Raw genomic sequence first — 21,180 nt, forward strand, 5'->3', positions numbered from 1 at the left:
TCCATGCTGTTCGCTTACCAACCCTATTACAAGTAGAGAAACTGATAGCGAACAGCATGGATCCTGATCAGACTGCGCGGATGGGCAGGCTGGTCTGGATCCATGCTGGTCGCAAACGCATTATGTTGGTTTTGTCGTGACACGACTCATATGTATATTGGAAGAGGGGCAAGTGATTTGAATCAGGGACCTTATAGTATATGTAGACAGCTTATATTTCTGATTTAAATGCTTTATAAGATAATAAAAAAAACACCTGACCATACAAAAAGAAGAAAGAGGTACAATAATGATTATAAAACGTTTTCCCTTTTCACCGCCATGGCATTTGACCAACTGCGTCTGAAAAAGCTATGACGGGTGTGATATTAAACATTTGTTCATGATGAAACAACCATTTTCTGTGGCTAAAATAATTTGTGGCTACAAGATAATAAGTTGTAGCCACAAGACAATATCTTGAGGCCACAAGATAATAAGTTGTCGCCAAGTTATAATATCTTGAATTAATAATGCAAGTGTCACCTCTTTGCCACCATAGTAGTTAAGAGCTTAGATGTGCTGGCATGCATAGAACTTGTAGCAAAGGGTTAAAGGTCAGGGTCAAATATTAAATGCCATTGTCACAATCACAAGCTTATGTTATCCAACAATCTGACTTAAGTTAAGATCTACTTATTGTCTTTCATGTAGATATGATGACCATGGTATATGTTTAGCTTTCTTTATAATTCAGATTTCCTGAGAAAGCTATTTTAAGCCTTGCAATCAAACTGGTTTTAACAGATAGGCATTAGAAGAAGTAGCAAAAAACCGTTATCTGTGAAAGTTAAACAAATTGCGGATTTTGTTAGAAAAAAAATTTTTTAAAGTAATTTTTAACAGATTAACTTGAATATTAGTCAATTTTTTTAATGGGCAAGATTGCTTTGCCAGTTTTCCTATCGGCTATATGAACAATGCCATGTTTGTTCTCGAAATCCTGAAAATAACCTACTCAGTATTGGTTTTCAAAAGTTTAAATTAGAAACCGCGTTGCTTTCAAAATAATTAAAGCTTGCCAATGATTGGTTGTTTTAAAGACCACAAGAAGGTGACTGCCTATGGGTGGACGTCAGATGCGTAACGTTATTTAGGAGCTGATTTTAATCAGATTTAGTTAAACAATCACTGCTTTGCAATGAGTGATATAAATCAATATTCAATTAAAAAAATAAAACAACAACATTATTTCACCACAAGTAAGATTTACTTTCAAATGCTCACCTTGCTACACAGTTATAGGCAGTCCAGATGTTACTAATTGTTTAATAAATATATAATCATATTGCACATTTATTAGGGAGTGTACAACAAAATGTATGATATAATTGTGTAGGTTGATCTAGGAGATACTTTGATCTTGCACCAGATGTAACAAAAAAATAACATGAAGAAATGTGAAAGTTTTGCTGTAAATCAGCATGCTTGGTTAGTCTCTAAACAACCAAGAAATAAATGAATTAATTCTGCCATTCTTGTTTTGTCTGTGTTATAAGTTCATATATGTTACATGTTATAAACATAAAAGAAATTGTTAAAGCTCCAGAAGATTACTTGCTAAGGTATAGATGTTTATTTCAGTTTTTTTCACTTATCAACCCTACCATTTAAGTTCCTTTGATTATTTTTACCTCAGTAATTTATTGTCACGAACTTAGTCAAAAATTATATATGTAATTATGTAAGCAAAAGAGAAAGAAATGAATCCAAGTGCATAAATGTGCACCCCGAAGGGTGAGCATAATGCATAGTCGCAGCTTTGTCCATCCCTCCGTACGTCTGCACTACCTAATAGGGTTAGAGGGCCATCTAACTGTAAACAGAACAATAAACAGAACAGAAAAGAACAATAGAGTTCATTCTGTAACATAATAGAGTAAGGGGCCATTGGCCCTCAAAATACAAATGGCCCCTTATTTCAATATGTCCGTCTTCTGGGACATAACTTTGAAACAATAAGAGGTATCAACATGAAACTTTGTAGGTAGATTGATCTTATTAAGTAGATGAGCATTGCAAAAGATCCTTAACTCTGCCTTGCTTGATTTTTGAGTTATTGCACTTTGTTCATTTTAACACTTTGAACTTTGTGACAATTAACTCTGACACTACAAGAGGTATACTTTCTGTGTCCAAAACCTATTCGGGGAGCATCAGCCTGTTCAACCTGTTCTTGTTTACTTAAAGTTTTTCAAAATTAATGTGATTTAGCAGGTGATTTAGCAGAGTTAAAAGATGTCATTAATTGATTTTCCCACATTAAAGACTCTTTATTTTAACCAAAAAGAAATTCTATAAAGGGAAGGAAACAAGACAAACTGACTGCAGAGTTTGGGTTCATACATAAATTCAGATTTATCTTTCTTGTACTTAGACGATTACTAATATTTTAATCATGTTTTTTAATCAACTTTGATGCTTAGAAAAAGCTTATCTTTATCATGTGCTGATTAATCTAAGAGGAAAAAATGTTTTAATGCAATAAATGTTTTATGCAATAACAGCAAAGATTTAATCCTGTAAGCATGATTTTTGGGTTTATTTTTAACTGTTTGTTAGAAAAAGAATTAGCAGAACACGAAACTGATTAAATTAATTAATTTTAGTTTTATTACATAATTGCGTAATTATATAAATTAGCTCTTTGATTAATGTTCTAAGAGGAAAGATGAGTCATTCAATGATAAATCAAAAGCAGACAGTATTTCAGAATGTTAAGTTGTATTATGAGAATATTTGAAAACAATCTAAAACTAGTATCTGAAGTAACAATGTTCATTTTTATAATAATATCAAAGATTATTTTTTGTTTGACATATTTACACTAAACCTGTTGGCAACAGCTTACTGTACCCATTGAAGCAGTGCACACCCAAGATGTCCCATGCTGTCTGATAGTGGTTTGCAATGTTCTCTTTTAAGTTACTACATAATTATTTTGAAACTGTCCCAAAAAGACAATAAACGGTTTTGTTGAGCAAGTCCATTGGAGATATTTAGTATAGACATACTAAATATAAACTTATAATAACTGCAAAAAGATGAATTAAGAGAACAGAATGATGGTTATAGAATGGAGTTTATTGACAGACAAGAGATAAATCTACATTATGTTCCTTGTTTATAATATGCTTTCAGTCTGATATATTTATAATATAGATCACTAATTTCCATTTTGGAGATTTCAAAAATATTTTCAAACCTAAAATTCAAAGCTTAAGGAAAAAGAAAAACTATTTGTGACATTCTTTGAGATGGTTTGTTAGAAATTATCATTGTGAACATCATACGAGTAATGAGTTTTCCAAGTACAGTAAAGACTGTTTACAGTGACCTTCGATGGGAGAAAAGAAAAAAGGTCATTATAGACAGGGAGTCACTGTGGACAGTCTCTACATAATTCGGATATATGAACATATCATACCAATATTTTGTTGAAAAGCAGGATAGTACCATACTAAGGGTTTAATTATATTTTTATTGATATTAAACATATCAAATATCATTTATAAAAAACCAGGGAGTATTAAAATTGCATGTATAATTGGTTAAGATTATAAACTACACCATAAAATTAGTATTTAAAAGTTACATATTCATTAAAATGTAATTTATATTGATAAATCTGTTTGTAAAAAAATGTTTATTTCAATTTTACTAATGAGATGTTACTGTAGAGACATTTAATTTTGTATAATCAGCCTGTTTACTTTACGGAGTTCAATGTATTAATAAAACATTAGATACAAATCTTCACATAATTTCTACAGATAAGTGCTCCGAAAAAAACAATCGAGGTTTCAAACATAACCACACCTTTAAGACGTTTGGCATTGTTTAGCTTTACTCGCCAAAACACCGCAGCAATTATGTATATGCTGTTGTCTTTAATTATTCTATCGGCGAAAATTGATTGAATCTGTCGCCATTTTGTGTAATTGTCAACAAACAGCCACAGTGTATTAGCGTGTCGCCCATTGGTCAATGCAAACTGCCGTAGATACAACGCGCGTTCTGATTCGTCAATCGCATGAATACGTAATGAGAAAGATAAACATAGTGAACTCTTGCCTTGCGGCGTGTATTGAACTTTGTTGATGTTGACACGCGTTCTTATTTAGCGGATTAACGGTAATTGGTTGTAATTGAGAGGTAAACAAATTATTAACAGACCTAGCGGCGTAAATAAATATGACGGAAAATTATAAAAATCGGGCGACTTCAAAATCTCTTTGAAGTTTGTTTTAGGCAAAGTCGCTGATCCGAAGGCGACTTCTTCGCCAAAGTCGCCTTGCTCCCCCTGCAAAAGTCGCTGTTCACGGCTCAAATACCGTAACGGGTGACTAAATCATGGTCGTTGTACGGACTAGACAGGGAGTCGCTACATACAAACCATTTTTATAGTAAATACTGTTCGGCGCACCTAACTATGGTCACTAAAGACAGAACGTCGCTATATACAGGGGGTCGCTAAGACAGTCTTTACTGTACCTGCAAGATTTATTCTGTGAACTAAATAATTTGTACCTTAATTCCCTCTAAATTTTTGCTCCTAAATTCTGAGTAAATCATTAATCAAGGGAGAAGTGGCAGCAAAACAGGCATGTTAGATAACTATGTTGTGGTCATAAATGTCAGAATTATATCTGGGAATTTTATCAAAGATATAACATAAATTTATGTTTGATGAGTTGTAATAAATTGTTGTTTAGAATGAAAAATTCTAAGACTGTCCTCAATATTAGACATTTATAAAGTTTCTGCTTATAAAGCTATATAAATGTACTGCCTATAGGTTATAGCAATACTACTGAAATACTTGTATGAAAGAAACATGCTAAAGCAAATGGTGCATTCAGGAAATCATTGCTAAACACAGTTTAAACCTTACTTAAAGTAGCAGCATTATATTTTGTTCTGAAACATTTTATTTTGTTAATGCATTTTTCACGAATCACAATAAGACATTCTATGCCATTGTAAGTCACTCTAACTTTTTCAAGAATCAGTTTTAAGACAACATAGTTACAAGGTAGTTTTACTATTTATAAATTTTATTAAAATACTTCTTTAGATTTAGATTCATGCTTTTTAAATTTCTTTGCCAACATTTTTTTTACTGTTTACAATAGCATTTTACTATCTTGATATGATGAATTATTTGTCGCCTCTACAGAGTAGTGGTTACATAATAGGGATCACTTCTCCTTCGTCTGTCCGTCCGTCACAAAACTTGTCCGGACTACTTCGCTAAAACTACTGGCGCAATTTCATCCAAACTTTACAGGAAGTACCAAGTCTAGTTGTGCATACCTTCAACATTTTCAATGATTTTTGTCAGAGTTATGGCTCTTTAATGTTTTCTATTTTTAAAGATTGTCCAGACTATTTCTCTTATACCACTTATGCAATTTCAATGAAACTTTACAGGAATCGATCAGTAGCTCTCATTTTATTTGTCTTAATGTGAGACCTTATGATGCAGAGTTTGTTCAGAGTTGCCCAAATTGTTGACTTAGTTTCCAACATTTACTAATGAAACATAACTTACAAAAATAATTTCAGATCAGAAGCTGGTTCGTGTTGGAGGTCGTCAGATTTTAGAATGTGCCAAGTTGCCAGAACAATATAAAGGGAACACGTATATTCTTGAATGGAGAAAACAAGACCAGGCCAGTCCTATTTATAAACAATACAGGTCAGTCTGTCACATATTTTTAAGTTGCTATATTGTATAATGGCTTAATTGATAAGTTTTGTTGGAGACTTTATTTAAGCAGAGGTTCCATGTTTTGATGCTTTACACCTGTTCATGTTGAAGAATCTAATGTCTGCTCACTTAGCTCATTAGGGAGAGTATCGGATTAGTCAACAAGGGGTTGCTGGTTTGAACCGCAGGCGAGGTGTCATTTCTCTGTGACAATTAATCTTGGAAAATCTTCGATAATTCTTGTCTCACCTCTGATTTAGAAAGGACATTTTATTTGTAGTCAGTCACTTGTGGAGAAATTTGTCAATTATCCAGGAAAGCTGGTTAGATGGATCGACTGCTGAGATAATATTATCATGACCAAAAACAAGTGTTAAAACCAGCGTAATAACAAGAAAAAACAAAGGCATGAGGAATCAAATCTCTTTACTCTCAAGCTCCAAAAAATAACATGACCAAAGCTTATGGAGTTAGTTGCCAGGCTTATGGGGTTATCAGTGGTGAAATAAAACATGTATCACACACAATATCAAAGTTTCTGTTTAAATGCAGACAGTAGAAATTCTAGCCACTTATTGCTGCTATGTATTATCTCTTCAAATGGATGAACATTTCTTAATGAAATTTCAATACAACAGCTCAAGGCATATCAAAATTCTTTTTGACATGATTTGTACTGCTTTATTATATAGGTTCAAAATATATTTAATTTACATAATTATGTACCCAGTCTGAAAACATTTCTTAGTGGTGCCATGACCGAGTGGTTAATGTGTTGGACTAGTAATTTGATGATGGCTAGCCATGTGGGTTCAAGCCACGTCATTGGCAAATCATTGTTTCCTTGAGCAAGAAATTTCAAACTCATTGCTTAGTACTGGTTTGTTTAAGGAACTGATTGAGAGTGTTTCAATAAGCTTATAGCTTCCTACACAATCAACTTAAAAGTAAAGATTTGTACAAATCAAATTCTTTAAAGGACTTCAGAATCACTCAAAATTGTACTTGAAGCATCTAATGTCTTCTCTTTGTTTTAATATTCTAGATAAAGACTTTTATGTATATTTTTGTTTGAATGACTTGTGAAAATCTTGTTTGAAAAAAAAATTGTAGATGGAAATGGGAATCCTTCAAAACAGACAAGCCAGAAATAAACCCTAGCTTTGATGGGCGTGTCCAAATTCTTGATGACACTTCATTAGAGATAAGACCAGTGGTTGAAAGTGACCGTGGGCAATATACATGTACATTATTAGTACCACTGAGTCAATCAAACAGCAGGAAATTCACAAGTCAAGTCTACCTAGATGTCCGAGGTTAGTCAAACTTGTTTCTAATAATGATACAGTCCCTATGTGTATAATTTTAATGTAACATCGGAGTAAGTCACAAGATAATCCAGACTGTGTGAATAAAAAAAAAATGACACATGATGAGTTATAATTTAGTTTCATTATCTGTTACTCAAGTGAACATGTAGGTAACGTAACTTCAAGGTTATTGGTAAAATTTTCTAATTTATGCCACTGCATTATTGGTAAAATTTTCAAATTCATGCTACTGCATTATTCCATGCCCCAGTAAAACACTAACTTCATTATAATGCTCATTTGTCCTTCTCCCCCCCAAAACAAATGAATAAAAAAATGAAAAAATAAATTACATACTCATATTGATAAAGCACAGAATTATTATAAGCTTGTTCATAGTGTCACAAACCTGTCCCCATCTAGAGCATTATAAATACGTCTTTATTTTGCTAATTTGATTGCTTGTAAACAAAATTGATTGAGTCAAGTCAGTTAGAACATTCCTATGAAAGTGTTTTTTCAATTTGACATCTTTGTACTGTTTACCATAAATTGACTAATTTGATTGATTTTTATTTGGGTATAGGAATATGGGCTTGTTAGATTGAAATGATATCAAAATTTGATTGACAAGTTCAAATTTAAAATAATGGGACCAAAATAGACATACAATTCCCAGTACACGACTCCCCTTCGACCAATCAAATTGCCAATTTTTTGAAAGCCTTCATTAGTTTTCAAAGGGTTTAATGTTATTTTTTTGATATTTAAACAAGTGTTAATTCATCTAAATTGCAAGATAGTTTAAAGGAGATCAACTGAGGTCAATTAGCCAAAAAAAAACCCCAGAAAATTTGAAATTCTTACATAGATCAAGTGAAGCAGTTCAAATGGAGATAAATGAGATAAATCTTCAAAGGATTAATAAAGAAAATACTCAGAATTAAATTTTTTTTTTTTTGTGCTGATTCTTAGCGCAATTTGAGTGTAAAGTGTTGCAGCGTTGTTTTTATGCCCCCGCCATGTAATGGCCGGGGCATATAGTGTTACCCTGTTCCGTCATTCCGTCCTTCTGTCATTCTGTCATTTCGTCATCATCAGTTTCCGTTCATTATCTTAAGACCAGTTGCACACATTCAACTCAAATTTGACATATGGATATGTCATGAGAAAATACAGGTCAAGTTTGAATTTGGTCATGGTTTGATGATTTTTGGCAGAGTTATGCCCCTTTTACTTTGAAAATAATATGAAATTTCAGTTTCCGTTCATTATCTCCCTAACGGTACAACACATTCAACTTAAACTTTACATATGGATATGTCATGAGAAAATACAGGTCAACTTCGAATTTGGTTATGGTTCGATGATTTTTGGCAGAGTTATGTCCCTTTTACTTTGAAAATTATATGAAATTTTCAGTTTCCGTTCATTATCTCCCCAACGGTACAACACATTCAACTCAAACTTGACATATGGATGCGTCAAAGGAATGCGCAGGTCAAGATCAAATTTGGTCATGGTTCAATGATTTTTGGCAGAGTTATGCCCCTTTAACTTTGAAAGTAATATGAAATTTTCAGATTCCGTTTATTATCTCCCCAATGGTACTACACATTCAACTCAAATTTGACATATGGTTATGTTTTTGGAATACCCAGGCCAAGTTCGAATTTGGTCATGGTTTGATGATTTTTGGCAGAGTAATGCCCCTTTTAATTTGAAAATAATATGAAATTTCAGTTTCCGTTCATTATCTCCCCAACGGTACAACACATTCAACTCAAACTTGACATATGGATATGTCATGAGAAAATGCAGGTCAAGTTGGAATTTGGTCATGGTTGGATGATTTTTTGGCAGAGTTATGTCCCTATCACTTTGAAAATAATATAGATACATCTTAGGAATAAGCAGTTTAAGTTTGAATTTGGTTGTGGTTCAATGATTTTAGACAAACTTATCTTTCCTGAATGTTGGAAAATTTTTGAACTTTCAGTTTCAGCACTCATACTTTTAGCCATTATTTTGGCTACAAATATGCAATATGCTATTTTTAAAAGGTTAAGACTGAATAATTTCAGTGCCTTGAACATTGTATGAAAATGGTTTGTGTTAACATTGAAAAGTTTTAAGGGCTTTGAACTTAAAATGAAAAAAAAAAATTAATGCACCATCTGAAATTTTGGCTGCATGCGGGGGCATCCGTGGCATGATGACACATTTCTAGTTTTTTTTGGGGGTCATTTTGCACATTTCTGGAAAAACATGATGAGGGAATGTTCTGAAAATTTTCAAACATATAATTAATTGGTCCAGACATAATTATGTCAAATGGAAAACAAATTTCAAAAAATTTTTTTTTTATAAACCTTGTTATGTCTAAAACCTCAGTTGAGTCCTTTTAATACTGATATAATTATATAACTACACCGTGTAATAAGTAACTTACTAATATGTGCCATATTATACCATATAATAACATGTACAATGCATTGAAATTTTCTGATGGGCATATTTTCATCTCCTCTACTTGTATTTTACTTTCTTCTAGTTTTTTTTCCAAAGTGTTTAATTAAGAATAAATATTTTCCTAAATCTTGTATTTTATTCTCATGTGATTGAACTTTGATATACAATTTATTAAAATCATATTTGCTTTTGGTATACATAACTGAACAATTGTATATTGAAACATCTTCTCTTAACTTATACAATGCAATATTGACATAGTTGATGGGTTAATGCTATTGTGTCACCTCATACTACTTTCATTCTTAGAACAAGTATTTCCAAAGATTTTACATGCTCCCCAAAATTTGTTTAAATAAAACAAAATGATTGGTTTATCATACTGTCATACTTATTTTACTAATTTTCAGAGGATCTTCATTATTTTATTCATTGATATTTTAGGTATTTAATATGTGAACGTCTACTTACAGATGGTATTTTAGGTTGTTTGGTCAAGGTCACTGATTCTAAAAATAGATTTTCATACTTTTCACCATGTTTTCAGATTTGTTAAAAATACCAGGGAGCATTTATCATTGCCATGTTTTCCTGCTTTCCTAATGTTATATTGTTACGCAATAATTTTGAACCACTTAGTTGCTTGTACATAGATACATGTTTATTACTTTTTTTGTCCTCTAGAATAAATAAGAAGCATGGTATTTATTAGTTTAACTGTTTTTGAAGGTTCGTTAATTGGAAGATATAGACAAAAAGGTATGGAGTGTGAATTGCACATAATTATTTGAAGGCTTGATGCTAGTCAGTTGATTGTATCTTCATTTTATTGCTGCACCAAGCCTTCAGTGTGTGTTTTATTAATATGTCTTGATTGCAGTTATATTTATTATAATTACATTGGCTGGTAAAGGGTTGCTTATGTAGGTACTGTTGGGTTTTTTTCCTTGAATTTATTACAGATGGACTTCTGTCAGGAGATGAAATATTTATAAGTTTTCATGTCTTCTTTTTAAGTCTTGGATTATATTATTTTTTATATGCCCGAAAGAATTTGGGCATATTATGTTATACCCCCTGGCGTCCGTCTGTCCGTTTGTCCGTCCATCCAAGCCAACATTTGATTATTATGAGCTTCATTCCGAAGTTAAATGAAAAACATAAACTCATAAAATTCAAATTAAGAGCTATTCTTTTGTTTTTGTGCCCCCACGTTAGTGGCGGGCATTTAGATTTACCGTTGTCCGTCCGTCCTTCCGTCCGTCTGTCCGTCCTTCCGTCCGTCCTTCCGTCCGTCTGTCCGTTCACTTTTGTGTCGCATGTAACTCAAAAAGTATTTGACCTAGAGTCATGAAATTTTACAGGAATGTTGATCAGCATGTGTTGTTGTGCACCTGGGTATTTTCGTTTGGATATTTTTAGTATTTTCAGAGTTATTGCCCTTGACTTAGTAAAATTTTGCAATTTTCAACTTGTGTCGCTTGTAACTCAAAAAGTATTTGACCTAGAGTCATGAAACTTTACAGGAATGTTGATAAGCATGTGTAGTTGTGCACCTGGGTATTTTCGTTTGGATATTTTTAGTATTTTCAGAGTTATTGCCCTTGACTAAGTAAAATTTTGCAATTTTCAACTTGTGTCGCATGTAACTCAAAAAGTATTTGACCTAGAGTCATGAAACTTTACAGGAATGTTGATAAGCATGTGTAGTTGTGCACCTGGGTATTTTCGTGTGGATATATTTAGTATTTTTGGAGTTATTGCCCTTGACTTAGTAAAATTTTGCAATTTTCAACTTGTGTCGCACGTAACTCAAAAAGTATTTGACCTAGAGTCATGAAACTTTACAGGAATGTTGATCAGCATATGTAGTTGTGCACCTGGGTATTTTCGTGTGGATATTTTTAGTATTTTTGGAGTTATTGCCCTTGACTTAGTAAAATCTTGCAATTTTCAACATGTGTCGCACGTAACTCAAAAAGTATCTGACCTAGAGTCATGTAACTTTACAGGAATATTGATCAGCATGTGCAGTTGTGCACCAGGTATTTTTGTCTGGATTTATTTAGTATTTTTTAGAGTTATTGCCCTTCACTTAGAAAATTTTTGCAATTTTCAACTTGTGTCGCAAGTTACTCAAAAAGGATTTGACATAGTCATTAAACCTTATGGGCAGGTTGCTCAGCATATTTAGAGTTGCACCTGGGGTTTCGCTTGTGGATTTATCCAGTATTTGTAGAGTTATTTCCCTTGACTTAGTAAAAAGATTGACAGAACAGTGGCGCGGTGGGGGCACCTGTGTCCTATGGACACATTTCTAGTTATGAGCTTTTTTTGCTTATGGACGTTGGTCAAGGTGGTGTTTATGAGCTCATTTGTCTCATAAACATCAAATTTTGGTATGGCCGTCCGTCCCTCCGTTAGCAATTTGGTTTCCATAGCATAACTTAAGTTCCATTTGGCCCACAGTATTCAAACTTCATATGATGATTGCCCATATTGGGTAGAAGACCCCTATTGATTTTTGGGTGACAAGGTTAAAGGTCAAGGTCACTATTAGCTTAATACTGAAAATGGTTTCCATAGCATAACTTAAGTTCCATTTGGTCCACAGTATTCAAACTTCATAGGATGATTGTCCATATTGGGTAAAAGACCACTATTGATTTAGGGGTCACAAGGTCAAAAGTCAAGGTCACTATTAGCTTAATACTGAAAATGTTTTCCGGAGCATAACTTAAGTTCCATTTGGCCCACAGTATTCAAACTTCATAGGATGATTGTCCATATTGGGTAAAAGACCACTATTGATTTAGGGGTCACAAGGTCAAGGTCACTATTAGCTTAATACTGAAAATGGTTTCCAGAGCATAACTTAAGGTCTATTTGGCCCACAGTATTCAAACTTCATAGGACGATTGTCCATATTGGGTAGAAGATCCCTATTGATTTTAGGGTCATAAGGTTAAAGATCAAGGTCACTATTAGTTAAATACTGAAAATGGTTTCCGAAGCATAACTTTAGTTCCATTTGACCCACAGTATTCAAACTTCATAGGATGATTGTCCATATTGGGTAGAAGACCCCTATTGATTTTGGGGTCACAAGGTCAAAGGTTAAGCTTAATACTGAAAATGGTTTCTGGAGCATAACTTAAGTTCCATTTGGCCCACAATATTCAAACTTAATAGGATGATTGTTCATATTGGGTAGAAGACCGCTATTGATTTTGGGGTCACAAGGTCAAAGATCAAGGGATTACTATCACCTTTAAACTGGAAACAATTTTGGCCCACTAACTCAAGTATTTATCGAACTACAGCTGTAAAATTTTATAGGATTAACAGCTTTATACCCCTGAAGTCTTGGTGTCCATCCATTGTAGCATTTTTACTTACAAGATAACAACTTGATGGTGGTGCTTTGAAAACTGCAACTGTATATATACATGAATGTTCTGCAGCTATAAAGGAGGATTGCTTTTTGAAGGAGGTAATACTGTATTTAATTCCCATGTCTTCCTCAATAAAAGAAAAAGTACTTTCGGGCATATCATGCTCCGCCTAGCAGTGCACTTGTTTGACTAGATAATGGTATAATTATATATGCTGATATTGCTTGTATGAAACATTTTGCTTACATTAGAGTAACAGCAACTGCTTTAAAAATACACAGATATATTTCCATGCAGAGCATTTTCAGTGTGAACACTATGCCAATTACATACATGACAAGCTTCTATTTTTTGCCAAATTTTAAAAAAATCTTAACTTAATTTGGTTGCAGTTAGATAAATTTAATGAGCCATATATTTCAACAGTTCTGTTGCAATAAGAAAATATGCTGTGCAATTCAATAATCTGAAAATTGTGTTGCAATAAGAAAATGAGCACTGTTATTCAGTAATATAATAATTCTGTCGCAATAAAAAGATGTGTGTGAATTCTGATAATTAAATAATTATTTTTCTTGCAATAAGAAAAATGAGCAAATAAAAGTATTATAACATGTGTCATCTAGCATTAAGTCATGAAATCTTCACTATACACTTCATTTAAATTTTATTTCTCCAGATTTTATTATGCCCTCTCATATATCTTTTATTTTTGTTATAGAGGTGTACATGCTTCTTCTATATGTATGTTATTTCATTATATATAAACAAAGAGAGTTCTCAAATTTTGTTTTATTGCTTTACAGAGTTAACCTGCTGCTATTTCAGGTGTTATTTATTGCAAAAATATGTTTTTTTTATGTTCTTAATCAATGAAGGTGTAATTTTTATTACCTTTGAACTTTGATTTATCATCAGAAATAATGTTGGTATGTTAATATATTGTAAGATTATAACATTATTTAAGATAACAGGAACAGATAGGCATGCTGGGTAAATGTAAATCATACACAAGGTATTTTAAAAGACATCTTTGATACTTTGATAAAATCTATGGACAGGCTGCACAGTGGATTAGTGATGGGGAAAGTACTTGCTAGTGTAGAGCACACCAAACAGGGAAACAGGAACTTTGGATTCTTTCATGTGAGGAAGCTGTCCAGCTAGCTTATGAAACTTCTGTGGTTCTACTTAGGTGCCTGTTTGTACATTGAGTCTTTCCCCACCAGTAAAGCTAGAAAGTCACCAAATGACCTATGGTATACTGTATTGGTGTAATGTAAAACCCAACCAAAAATAAAAAAGAATGTTCAATTAATCCCTCTGCAAATGATGCATTATTCATACAGGCTGTATTTATGATGTTGTTAGAAACAGCAAGAATTGATTGGTTTAAACAGTTAAAGAGAATCTAAAAGAAGTACCATTAGTACAGATTTGTAACTGAGTAACTCCCATTAATCAGGTGTGCATAGGTATGAACATAACTTAAAGCCTTCTTTTACTTGATCAAAGTGACAGACTAGTGCAAATTTCTCCTTGATACAAAGCATTATTTTGCAGTACAGCACTATTAATGTTGAATTTTTCATGTTTGTGATAAGCTTATAATATCTTATCATATCTTTCAAACATGATATTAATCATGTTTTGCATGAAAATATAGTTATTTTTTCCTTATAATTACATTTATAGACTTTATATACTGAATTATTATGTAATAATTAATGTGTGTACTTTTACTGCACTTTAACAGTGTAGGAGTATTCATTATGAAAGATTGGCTTTAAAGCAGGTGTTTTTTGTACTTTTCTTAGTTTTTGCTTGTTTTTCTGAAACCTTGTCATTAATTTAATAGCATTTCTCCATTGAAGTCAAAGAATACCACTATTAGTCCAGTAATTTGAGAAAAATCACTGCAGGATTAATATTCACAATAAATTATAGTTTGTGGAGGTTCAATTTCATTAATTCAGAGACGTAATTTATTTACATTCCTAGAATTATTTCACACTGCTCATTGCATACTCCTTAAAAGTTTTATCATGTTCTAAGACCTAAGATAAGATAAACCATTTTATTTTCTTTGAAATTATATTGTGTAATGAGCCCTGAAATAAGGGAAATTTGTATAATGAATAGGACATAAAGCATTATATTTTGCATGTGGGTAATAAAGACATATTTCAAGGGTTTTGGTGCATCATCTCCTTTATTTAAATACAGGTACGCTTCCACTAAATGCTGCAACAGATCTATCAAATATTGTCTTTGATGTATGGTGATTAACTTATAATGGCTTTTTCCAAGTTTTGCATTCAATATGTATGATTTCATGTTTTTAGAAAAGCCTATACTGAATAAATTATCCATATTTCTTGCAAATAACTGTTGTAACAAACATATTTTAGCCACAATTTTAAAGATGGCATTGTTAAAATGTGTGTCTGTGCTAGTCACTGGTTCTTGTTAATTGCAAGAAAGCAACATTTAACATGTATTTATATTCTGATAAAGGTCCAAAATGGACCAAAACTGGTAGACATTTTTTAACATAATAGTTAACCATATCCTGGTATTGTTGTGTAGCTTCTCTTTACTTTTGTCTATGCTTGTTCATATTTATAACTATATGAAAAGAAATTGTAGAAGATTTTACATGTTATATTTTTATAGCAAACTCCGTGTGTTCAGCATTAACAAAAGTAAAGTGTTTCAAACAATAATAATGAACAGAAAACCAGGAAAACATAAAACTGTATCGTTCTGTAGACCTTAAAGGTATACCAAGAAATTCTTTTCTTTTCTTTTTGGACAAAAATTCTAATTTTCTTACATATTTGTCATAAAGTTTTTGAAAAGACCTGTTGATGAGCTTGTTTTTGCCCATTATTTTCGTCCCCAGTCATCTTATAGCCTGTTTGATAGATAATCATCAAAACCTTGTCGCACACCTAGGGGTCAGAAGTTACATTTGAGGTGAAAGATTTTTTTGCCCTACAGTTCTTGTACATATTTGTTTGTATGAAATATGAATTGTCATGACATTAATAACAAAAACATGAGTGAGAAAATGTTGTATCATGGTGTTTTATTGTCTGTACTGAATTAGCAAATATATCCAACAAATGTCTTTGATTTTTTACATGAAACATTGTTTTTATATAACACATATGTTGCAAAAAGTATTGAACGTTTAAAGGTTTACAAATGATGGTTGTTACAAGAAAGTGACACATTGCTGGTTCAACAGGACATGTCAGATTAACTTAAAACATAAAGATCTATATATTTTCTTGAAAACGTTTTGTAAAGTCATTGAGTGCTTCTGTTGGTAAGAATTACATTATGCAAGGGCTATTACTTGTTGTACAGAATTCTTTGCCCTTTTTGTACTGGGTAATTGAGTTAAATTCAAGACATGAAAACTTGGTGTTTAAACTAAGTGCAAGACAAGTGTAGAGATATTAGGCTTGATTTAGACAAGCACTTGTAAACAAGTTATGTGTATTAAGTAAACACCTGATGTTGTTTTTAATTGCTTTTTAACCAAAAACTATGTCATTAAGCTGATTGGGTCATTAGTTATAATGTTGTTTTTATGATACTAATGGCTAGTTTTGTTGTTGTTTGTTAGCATTGGAATTCTCTAAGATTTTGCTCCATTTAGCATAACAGCTTAACGCTTTTAAAACATATGCCTTGAGATATTTTACTAACCAATTAACTGAGTAATAAATATCAATATAGATCTTTGAATTGGGAAAGAAAATTGACAGATTGAATTAAAATGTTTTGTAGACAAGTTTCGTACCCAAAAGATTTGGATAGTTTTTCTATGTAGTATTTCTTAAGCAGCATTGCTTTTTAGTGAAAAAAACAACAGTTTTTAATGAAAAATAACTGCTTTTTATAAGTTTATATAAGTTAATGGAGAATTTGACACTTTGGTGGTGATAATTAGTAAAACATGACAAACATTGTGTCAGATATACAAGTGATATTAATGTATTGTTATATAAGTGTTTCTGCATTTTACCACAGGGAGTTGACTAGCCAATTAGTATAAGTGAATTATACAGTTGTAATGGGTTCTGTCTAGAAATGTTGCTTATATTCTTCATCAACAGTCACTCTTCAGCTTTACATTGATACTGGAAGGTGTTTTTATCGTGCCAACTTTAACAAAACATTATAACTTCATAAATAAATCAAGCCAGCAGTAGGAATAGATTCCCCTCTCCCCACCCTTATTGCACACATAACATTCTTGATGTGTTTAAAGACAAAAAGTTAAATGAATTTTTGTTTGAAGAAAACGTTAAAACCATATACAATTTTTTCTTTAAAAAAATAATTGTCACTAGGAATATTTGCCTTTTTTTTACACAAATATTGTATGTGTTACTGTGTATAGTTTGGACATATTTCAATTGAAGTGGCCAAATCTGATGGGAGAGTTGACAGACCTCTGTTCACAATCTAGTATAAAATCTTAAGGCAAGTGGTCCAGTTTAATTTTAAAGATGCATACTAGTCAATCTCTGTGGCTGATATGTATATCATGAACCTTGCCTTTGGTCAGTTCAACAACCATTGTCCTTAGAACTGACCAATGGAAAGGTAATATTATAAACCATTGACATTGGAACTGACCAATGGAATAGTCACTTTATAAACCATTGACATTGGAACTGACCATTGGAAAGGTTACTTTATAAACCATTGTCCATAGAACTGACCAATGAAAAGGTAACTATTTAAACCATTGTCCTTGGAACAAACCAATGGAAACAGGTAACGATATAAACCATTTTCCTCGGAACTGAATATAGAAAGGTAACTTTATTTAACCATTGTCACTGCAGAACTGACCAATGGAAAAGTGACTTTATAAACTTGAAATTGGAACTGACCAATGGAAAGGTAACTTTATTTAACCATTGTCATTGCAGAACTGACCAATGGAAAGGTGACTTTATAAACCATTGACATTGGAACTGACCATTGGAAAGGTAACTTTATAAGAACTGACCATTGGAAAGATAACTATTTAAACAAACAAACAAATGGAAACAGGCAACTATATAAACCATTTTCCTTGGAACTGACCAATGGAAAGGTAACTTTATTTAACCATTGTCACTGCAGAATTGACCAATGGAAAGGTGACTTTATAAACTTGACATTGGAACTGACCAACGGAAAGGTAACTTTATTTAACCATTGTCATTGCAGAACTGACCAATGGGAAGGTAACTTTATCAACCATTGACAATGGAACTTAAAGGTTGTTAAATATCATATCAAATTTAGATAATTTAGAACTTGAAAGGGCCTCTACTCCTTTTGTATTTCAGCAGGGCAAGAGCCTTAACATTTCTGAAAACAATTTTCATCAAGAAATATGATTTAATTACAGGTTATCATTAATCTTTGTTTTATTTGAATCAGTAATATTGACCAGATGTTAATCTCCCAGCTCATGTTTCACGACCCTTGCTTTTAATCAGAACCGAAATTGAGAATAATTTCTAATCTATCGCTCATATATGGAAATCAAGGATATAAATTTTGTGTATCAGATAAAAGGAAAAGAATATTTTTGCCGTCTTCTTGGGAGATGCACAATGGCCATGTCACATGGTTGACAGCTTCAAGTGGCGAAAAATTTAATTCATTGACATTGTATTTAAAAAGTGAAGTTCTCTTGACATCTGGGTATGACTTGTATTGGATTTATTTAAGCTGCGGGAATTATTCAAGTCGCTGGTTTGATTATTGAAGTCTCTGCGCTGTGTTCATAAATAATCTTACAATGTAAGAAACATCTGTTTAAAGGAAAGAAGACAAACTTGCTTGACAAATTGAATACTTTTTGAAAATAATTCTAGAAAACCAGAAGAATGGAAGGATTTTTTTTTTTTTTTATTAATTTTTTACAATTTTTAACACTGCAATGAACTTGAAAAGATAAATTAGTGTCATATCCAGAAACAGTTGTATTTAGATCTCAGTTGCACAAGATGATATATGTGCAGACAAGTTATTATAATATACTGCTATTCATGTCCCACCTCTACCATTCTTGATTCATTAAATTTACATAGAAGTCAAGTGTTTTAGAATTTAAAATCTTAATTTTACAAGTGAGAAATATGATATCATACGTCAAATTCATACATGTACTGTAAGCAATGAACGAGATAGTTAGAAAAATGTTTTCCGAACTTGCTGTTAAGTATGCATCTCTTAAAGGTTAAAGTTACACCCCAATGCTGAATAAATGACAATCGAATACTTGTACCAGTCCTTTGTTTAATGAACAGCAATTTTACGAGTCTTCATGGTTAACCTGTGCTGTGCCTTAGTTTTTTTTCCTGCAGATGATGTTATAGAACAGAATAGAATTAACATATCTTTATATTATAATATTTAGTGGTCCTTTTCTGCCAAATTAAAGCATTTAACTCAATACAGGAAAGGAACAGGTTAAAGAATACAGAAAACTTCCTTTTTTACATTAGACTGAAATTTGTCACAAACCCTGAAGAAACTTGACTTCAAATTTGAAGTGGCATGTCTTAAATAAGAACATAAATCCTTGTCATAAATATGCAATTTTTGCATTTAATTTATTGTTAAGATTTATGATAATTTATGTGCAATGTTATACAAGATATTGCTTTAATCCATTTAAAATTTGCATAATATTAACACAAAGGTGCAGAGTGAAATACTTAATAATAAACTTACAGTTTATGATTATAAAATGATATTAAAATTGAAAGATGTAATTTGTTAAAACTATTTCACGTATGAATGTTTAATTGTTTAAACGGTTGGAAATAAATATTTTTCATTTGAATGTAGACTTGTTAATTCAGTTAACAAGTTTTATGAAATATTTGAATACCATATACATCCTAATAAATACCATCATTCTTTAGATTTCATACAAATCACAATCACTGATGAAGAAGGTCTAAAATAGTTTCATAAAGATTAAGAATTTTTGGTATTGCTGCGAAAATTTTCATAAAGTCAGGCCAAATAATGATGCAATATTTAAGTGCTTTAATGCTGTTGAAATATTCTACATTGAAATGTCAAGGTTACATTACTGTGACAGTGTGTCCTTTCATGTTGTTGAAATGTTTTGTATTTAAATGTCAAGGGTTACATTACTGTGATAGTGTGTCCTTTAATGTTGTTGAAATGTTTTGTATTTAAATGTCAAGGTCACATTTCTGTGACAGTGTGTCCTTTAATGTTGTTGAAATGTTTTGTATTGAAATGTCAAGGTTATATTTCTTTGATAGTGTGTCCTTTAATGTTTTTGAAATATTTTGTAGAAATGTCAAGGTTACATTACTGTGATAGTGTGTCCTTTAATGTTGTTGAAATGTTTTGTATTGAAATGTCAAGGTTATATTTCTTTGATAGTGTGTCCTTTAATGTTGTTGAAATGTTTTGTATTGAAATGCAAGGTTACATTACTGTAAAAGTGTGTCCTGTATTGTTTTTGAAATGTTTTGTATTGAAATGTCAAGGTTACATTACTGTGATAGTGTGTCCTTTAATGTTGTTGAAATGTTTTGTATTTAAATGTCAAGGTCACATTTCTGTGACAGTGTGTCCTTTAATGTTGTTGAAATGTTTTGTATTGAAATGCAAGGTTACATTACTGTGAAAGTGTGTCCTTTAATGTTTTTGAAATGTTTTGTATTGAAATGTCAAGGTTACATTACTGTGAAAGTGTGTCCTATAATGTTGTTGAAATGTTTTGTATTGAAATGTCAAGGTTATATTTCTTTGATAGTGTGTCCTTTAATGTTGTTGAAATATTTTGTAATAGAAATGTCAAGGTTATATTTCTGTGATAGTGTGTCCTTTAATGTTGTTGACATGTTTTATATTGAAATGTCAAGGTTAAATTTCTGTTGACATTGTTTCCCCTAATGGTGTTGAAATGTTTTGCTTGGAAATGTCAAGGCTACATTTTTGTGACAGTGTGTCCTTTAATGCTGTTGGAAATGTTCTATATATATATTAAAATGTCAAGGTCTCATTTCTGTGACATTGTTTCCCCTAATGGTGTTGAAATGTTTTGCTTGGAAATGTCAAGGTTACATTTTTATGACATTATGACCTTTAATTTGTTGGAAATGTTCTATATTGAAATGTCAAGGTCTCAGGTCTGTGACATAGTTTCCTCTAATGGTGTTGAAATATTTTGCTTGGAAATGTC

The 21,180-nt window shown here is 32.0% G+C and overlaps 1 protein-coding gene across 1 annotated transcript in view; it reads left to right on the plus strand.

The window, feature by feature from the left end:
• LOC132738562 (papilin-like) overlaps nt 1-21,180 on the plus strand; it is a 270,884-nt gene that overhangs the window by 75,828 nt on the left and 173,876 nt on the right. The window contains exons 15-17 of the mRNA XM_060726072.1: nt 5,608-5,740; nt 6,866-7,068; nt 10,264-10,293. Of these exons, the coding sequence (XP_060582055.1) occupies nt 5,608-5,740; nt 6,866-7,068; nt 10,264-10,293 (366 nt within the window). The remainder of the gene's footprint in view (nt 1-5,607; nt 5,741-6,865; nt 7,069-10,263; nt 10,294-21,180) is intronic.

Source organism: Ruditapes philippinarum, unplaced genomic scaffold, assembly GCF_026571515.1.
Source record: "Ruditapes philippinarum isolate M1 unplaced genomic scaffold, ASM2657151v2 ctg298_1_1_1_1, whole genome shotgun sequence".
In the NCBI taxonomy this organism is placed as follows: domain Eukaryota; kingdom Metazoa; phylum Mollusca; class Bivalvia; order Venerida; family Veneridae; genus Ruditapes; species Ruditapes philippinarum.